This window comes from Triticum urartu, chromosome 2A (assembly GCF_056163025.1).
Source record: "Triticum urartu cultivar PI428250 chromosome 2A, HENAU_Tu73, whole genome shotgun sequence".
In the NCBI taxonomy this organism is placed as follows: Eukaryota; Viridiplantae; Streptophyta; class Magnoliopsida; order Poales; family Poaceae; genus Triticum; species Triticum urartu.
This window is the reverse complement of record NC_141874.1, coordinates 586,348,443-586,354,832: the sequence shown is the minus strand read 5'-3', so window position 1 is coordinate 586,354,832 and position 6,390 is coordinate 586,348,443. Positions and strand designations below refer to the sequence as shown.

Here is a 6,390-nt window from a genome sequence, read left to right as displayed (position 1 = left end):
TATACACAATGAACATTTTTAAATATATGATGAACATTTTTAAATACAAATTAAACATTTGGGTAATATACCACTGAACAAAATTCAAAAACATTGGGAACAATTTATATTCATTGAGCAATTTCTAATATACGATGAACATTTCATAATGCATGATGAAATTTTTTGTAATATAAATAGGAAAATGATCGGAAGGAAATAGAAAAAATAAATAGTAAAAAAGAAAAAGGAAAAGAATATAAATATAAATAATAATAAAAGAAATAAAAACGAAAAGAAAGAAGAACCAGAAAAGAAAAACTGAAAAAAAACAACGAACGAAAAACGGAAGAAACAAGGCGCAGCACGCGCTGCCGTGAACTGGGCCGGCCCATCCGGGGGCGCTGCGAGCGTTTCCTCCCCAATCCCGGTCCACGACAGCAATCCCCGTTTGGAAAATGATCCAAAGGTTCGATTTAGACCGGGATTGCAGAGTTCAGGGTGCAATCGACCGGGATTTCGACTTGGGGGTTCATTCTGCCCGACCTCTATGAGTTTAAGGTTTAAAATAGACTTTTTCCTTTCATTAACTCATTGCCACATAGATAAATTTACTTAGTTGGACTTGAAGTTACTGCTGAAGTTACTCCCACTGTGGCTAGTCTAACCGCATGCATGTGCCTCTCTGCGTTCTCCAAGTCGATCGTGCGGAGTAGTACACCTTACGTACTTGTCCTGTGCTTAGTTCAATGCTTTTTAATCTTTCAGATGCACTGTTCGATTTGGCCGTGAAATGCATGCATGGAAGCATGCACGTCTGCACGAGACGACAGTTGCAAGCTTACTATATGTATACTCCTACATGTGCTCAAACTGACGTTGATCGACCAACTGAATGAAGTAGGCGCCATGGAAGTTTGTTTGATAGATTAGCTTGATTTCCCCTTCTGAAATCCCCAAAATTAACGGCGCAGCGATGGTGATTTACAACGACTCCTCCTACTTCACCGATCGCTGGCCATTACTACCTTTCAGAAGGCACCGCTCGTGCTCATGCACTGCTCTAGACTATCCTAAAATTACAGAACTTAATTGGTCTCCGGTTACTCGTGCGCACAACGTACGTTACAACAAGTGCGTGGAAGTTGATTAGTAGCACGAACGTAGGGGGGGCGATCACCCCATGCCATTGAACGGCGAGCTCCAGTTGTTGGAGTAGCCGTCCGCCACCTTGGCGACGCTCACGGACGACGAGCCCTGGGAGAGCTCGTAGGCGCGCCTCATGGCCGCGTACGGGTCGACGCCAGCCTCGCCGCCGTAGCCCACGAGCCTCCCCTCCTCCGTCGTCGCCGTGCTGCCGCTGTGCCCCTGGTCGGCGTCCACCACCGTGCCCACCGGCATCATGTACGCGTTGCCTCCGAGGCCTTGGTACCAGGCGCCGCCACCGCCGTTGCCGTAGACCGCGGTCCTCGACGCCGGCTGGAAGAAGTTGTGGGTGCTGCCTCCGCTCCCCAGGTGCAGCTCCTGCATGTCCTGCCCGCCGTGCCCGGCCGCGATCACCGCGTCCTGCTCCGGCTTACACCACCCGCGGGCCTGCCCGCCAACGCCGTACGGGTAGTGCAGGGCGAGCTGCGCCGCGGACTGCTGCTGCTGGTGGCTGCCGAAGGCGATGGACGTCGGCCAGCCGTGGTGGTACCCGGCCATGGCGTCGGCCTGCAGGTGCGAGACGATGCTGCCGTCCTCCGCCCGCCACACGCCGGCCTCGGCGAGCTCGGCCGCCTCCTTGAGGCGCCTGGCCGCGCCGCCGACCGGCAGCGTGCTGCCCTCCAGGATGCTCTTGACGTCGTAGCGGCTCATCTCGAAGTTGGTGACGGCGTTGAGCCCGCGGAACTTGATGGCGGCGATGTCGTACGCCTCCGCGGCCTCCTCCTCGGTCGCTGCACAGCACGCGCATGATTAGGGTTAGCTCACCAACGCGTGTGTCTACCCAACTGACCAGCCCAGTGGAGCATAACGCGCGTTGCATGCATGCACGCACGCACGCACGCACGCACGCACGGCGCGGTGGCGCATGCAACGCGGGCTGCATGCGACGGCGCGAAGCTCAAGCGAGGCGCTGGGGATATTCAAACCGGCGCTTGACCGCATGCCCCGGTTTCCTCAGACAGCTCCGAGACACAAGCTTGGAAAGGAACATTTCGGACATAGTTAATGGTGTACGTACTCCACTATCTTAAGCGCCATTTGAACGCATAAAAATACTGCAACGCTTGCGTCCTACGAGACTAGTGAGATTTCGTGAGCTGGAGCTGGAGTAGTAAATAATTAGGGCTTCATGACTTGGTTCTCGGAAGCACAGCACAGCTACTATACTACCAGCACCACTCCAGTACAGTAGTTAAACAAGTGCTTTAGCTAGCTGAGAAAGCAATTTCGCTTTGATGTGATAGTTTATGCGGCTTACTGAAGGTGCCGAGGTAGAGATCCTTGTTGCCCGCGACCCTCCCTATCCTTGCTTGCCATCTTCCTTGCTGATGATGCCTGTCAAACCATAAGATATATGTTTAGTACCACTAGATTGGTAGGCTACACCAGTTTTTACGCAATGTAAGCAGTATAGTTACCTGGTTACGCCGCGATATTTTGATGCGCCACGAGAAAAACCACTACTATTCCTGCAGTTGAATGATCATATGCATCCATGTGATTGTTAGCCAACAGAGACGTGCTTAATTACGTACCGTGCAATCTTTCAACGCATGTATACATGTGATGTTGTAAAGCATAACTTGGATTGGGTCAAGCAATTGTTACCTCCTAAGATATGCAATGTACTCCTGCCTGGTCATATGTTTCATTTCCTCTATCTCCTTCTCATAAGTACTTATCTGCAGATTTTTTATAGGTGAAAGGAAAAACAGGATCAGTGGCTGCCCATGCAGAAGGAAACAGAACAATCTATTATTAGATTTTTTTTTTCTTACTGGGATATTTGTTGTTGTGGTTGTGCCCCAATATTTTAGAGCTGCCAGATCATAAGCCCTAGCTGCCTTGTCTTCTTTGTCATAACCGCCTACGCAAATGTTCACCCAGAAGAAATTAAAGTGCTATCTAGAACTTAGCTAGCATCAGAACATTTGCCCATACAAATATATGTGGTAATCGAATAGTTGCACGAAAGATCAGTACAAATTCTTACCCAGATAAACTGCATTCCCATGATCAGTATTTGCAGTGTCATGTTCCAGGAGAGGCCAGCATTGACACAACAGAAAGAAGAAAGCTTAATTAGCACATGCTTAAGAACATCCCATAGAAGTTGCCAAAAGATTGAGATCTAGCTAATGATTGAACTATATATCCATGTATATACTACATGAACAACCCCCTCCTACATGAACAATCTCATTATACCTTGTTTCCCCTTGCGAGTCTGCCCCTCCCTCCTGCAACTATTGTCCCACAGATGCGCCTCATACCGCCCTGTCCATCTATGCCTGCAGGTCGAATTAACAACAAATAACGCGTAAAGTAAAATCAGCTTTGAAGCATCAAAGCGATACTTCTATTGGCCAAACAACCCTACGCAGATCATGGAAATTCTATGCATATGTGTCCCCCCCCCCCCCCCCCCCCCCCCTTTACCTAGTCAACTATAGTACCACTAGTGCATTTTGTGAGAATCACCTTATATTACAAGCATTGTGTTGCCTAAAGGCTAAGTGAAGTGGAAAGTTGCATAGCACAAGTGAAGTACTAGCATATATACTGCTATTAGCTAGCTTTGATTGCATTATGTTGTTAGCAAAATACTAGAGCGATCATGATTTTGTTCCTATTTTTACAAAACTTATAAACTAGTTTTTGCTAAGTTCCTAGCTATAATTGTAGTGTACACAGGATCCAAAAATCATCTTTTTTTCTTGGCTACTTCTAACCGTACGTGTTCTAGACAGATCGATCCCCCAAAAATGACATCGAAAAGAAGAAAGATTAGTGTGTGAGAAAGAAAGAAAGAAACTGATGGGCAACGAAGATCAGGCATCAGGAGCCAAAGAAGCAAATTAAACACCTCTAGGTCACTAGCAGAAGCCAAGAAGATCCACGCTAGCTAACCTTGTTACACCTCGGTAGATCGAGGTCCTTTGGCCGAAGGTGTCGATGGATTTCCTCTGGACGGCGTCTGCCGTGCCGGCGCTCGGCGAATCCACCCGCTTGTTCTCCGATGACGTGCTCTCCGTCCCCACCGCCGCCGGGACCACCGGCATCTGCGGGTGCGAGTTCGACCCCATGCTCATGGAGAGCGCTAGGCCCTGCCCACGCGAGCTCGCCACGCCCACGCCGTTGCTAGTGCTCCCTGGCGCGCCGGAGCACGCATAGCTGGTCGCGCTCGCGTCGGCGCTCATCTCCTGGTCATGCTGCGCCTCGTTATTGTCGTTCCGGAGCCAAGTCTTGATCATGGACAGCTCTATGGTGCTGCCGCCACGGCCATCGACGCCGTGCGAACCAGACGCCGCGCCGCTGCCCATCGCGCTTCCGGACGAGAACAGGTAGCTGCCTGCGTGATCCTGCGCGTCGGAGAAAGAGTTGCCGCCGAGGAAGTCCTCGAGCTTCGGCGCCTCGCCGTCGTCCACCGTCATCCTCCCGCCGCTCGAGCCAACTAGCATCGACAGCTCGGAGGAGCCGCCGTGGTAGTCCAAACCCCTCATTGCCCAATCTGTAACCGCATGATCCCATCCAACATCAGATGCTAGAGAAAGGTATAGGATGAAGCTGAAGTAGTACATGCACAGTAGCTCATCGGCTCACCTTGGGTTTCCTGGGTGCCTCCGTTGAAGGCATCCATGACGCCGTAGTTGGCGTCGGCCCGGAGGCTAGACATGCCGAGGTGCGCATCCGGCGCCGTCTGGGCTTGCAGGCCATAGAAGTCGCCGTCGATGGCGGCGGCGGCGGGTGAGCCGTTCTGGTGGGGCTGCGGGTGGCTCCCTTGGCCGGAGAGCGAGAAGCCCAGCCAGTTGTTCGCCGAAGCCATTGTGGAGATGGAGCTCGTGTATTTTTATCGATCAGTGGTTTGATTTGGAAGAGATGGCAGTGGCGGTCTGGTCGCTAGCTAGATTCTTCTGATCAGGGCAGTCAAAGCTAGCATCGGTTTGTGGGAGGTGGCTCGTGGCTGGCTGGGAAGAAGCGAGGACAGGGCCGGGGAAAACAACCCTATCTCTCGGCCGGACAGGAGGAAAATGCTGGGGAAGCAGGGCCCTGTACTTATACCGGCATGAGTGGCTAAGCTAGCCTCCTCTCCTAGTGGGCGCTACTGCATGCTAGCTACCTGATGCAACGTGTGATTCCAGGTAGCGACTTTCCCAGTATTGAAAACATTCTGAATTCCAACGTGCATGCAAATCGATTATATTGTATGTTTTCTTTTGCGCCTACAGTAGATTCGCTTGTATGTAGGGGTAGTTTTTTGGGAGATACTATACTTATATACTTACTCCATTGTGTCAGTAGCGAGTTATTGGTGCAAAGCTGAGACTTATGTTTCTTTTTTTTTTGCGAGGGAAAAGCTGAGACTTATGTTGACCACTATTGAGTCCCAAAAGTGCATGCTAGACATCCATTTGCGCCGCAATTTCCATCGATTTGTTAGCGGTATAAATTAACCAATAATTATCGTTGCAGTAAACTTGCAGAACCTTACTAGGACAATGACCGTGCGTTTCAGCAGGGTATAAATATTTTAATATGTTACCTTTATCTGCCCATATTAATACGATTGTGTAAATACATGTTTATCGATTCCTACTTATGATTTATCTTATATTTTAATGAGAAGTTTGATAAGTAAATTGAAATGAAATTGGTTCAGAAAGTAAGTAAATTAAGGTGATTGATTATCATACAAAAAGGTTGGACGAAAGGGTGGCGGAAAGAAAAATGAAAAATGAAACCTTACATTCTTTTTAAGTTGTACTAGGACAATGGCCGTGTGTTGCAATGGGATATAAATATGCTAATATGTTATCTTGTGATTAACTGTCTATATTTATGCGATTGTGTAAATAAGTGTTTAACAAATCATACCCGTGATTTTCCTTTTTTTTAAAAGTCCATGATTTATCTTATATTTTGATGAAAAGTTTGGTAAGTGAATTAAAGCGGGATTGATACATAAGGTAAATAAATTAATGTGATTGTTAATCATATAGGGAAGGGTGGGCGAAGGGGTGATGAAAAGAAAAGCGAAACATGAAATTTTACATTCTTAAGTAGTAGAGATAAAAATTTACCACTCAACTAGCTACTTTTGATAACAATCATGATCTATTGTTTGGGCTGTAATAACAAGTATGATATGGAAGACACAATAGGTCCAAAGGTGATGCTCCTGGGTGCATATGCATCTGTGATGAT

At 48.3% G+C, this 6,390-nt stretch overlaps 1 protein-coding gene across 1 annotated transcript; it reads right to left on the bottom strand.

The window, feature by feature from the left end:
- Positions 1 to 880: 880 nt before the first annotated feature.
- LOC125538900 (AP2-like ethylene-responsive transcription factor BBM2) lies at positions 881 to 5,227 on the bottom strand. Its single transcript, XM_048702223.2, has 9 exons — positions 4,789 to 5,227; positions 4,096 to 4,696; positions 3,394 to 3,476; positions 3,179 to 3,187; positions 2,964 to 3,052; positions 2,794 to 2,867; positions 2,604 to 2,654; positions 2,444 to 2,520; positions 881 to 1,916 (listed from the first exon to the last, which is right to left on the bottom strand). The coding sequence occupies exons 1-9, from the start codon at positions 5,009 to 5,011 to the stop codon at positions 1,156 to 1,158; spliced, it is 1,968 nt and encodes a 655-aa protein (XP_048558180.1). The 5' UTR covers positions 5,012 to 5,227; the 3' UTR covers positions 881 to 1,155.
- Positions 5,228 to 6,390: the final 1,163 nt, after the last annotated feature.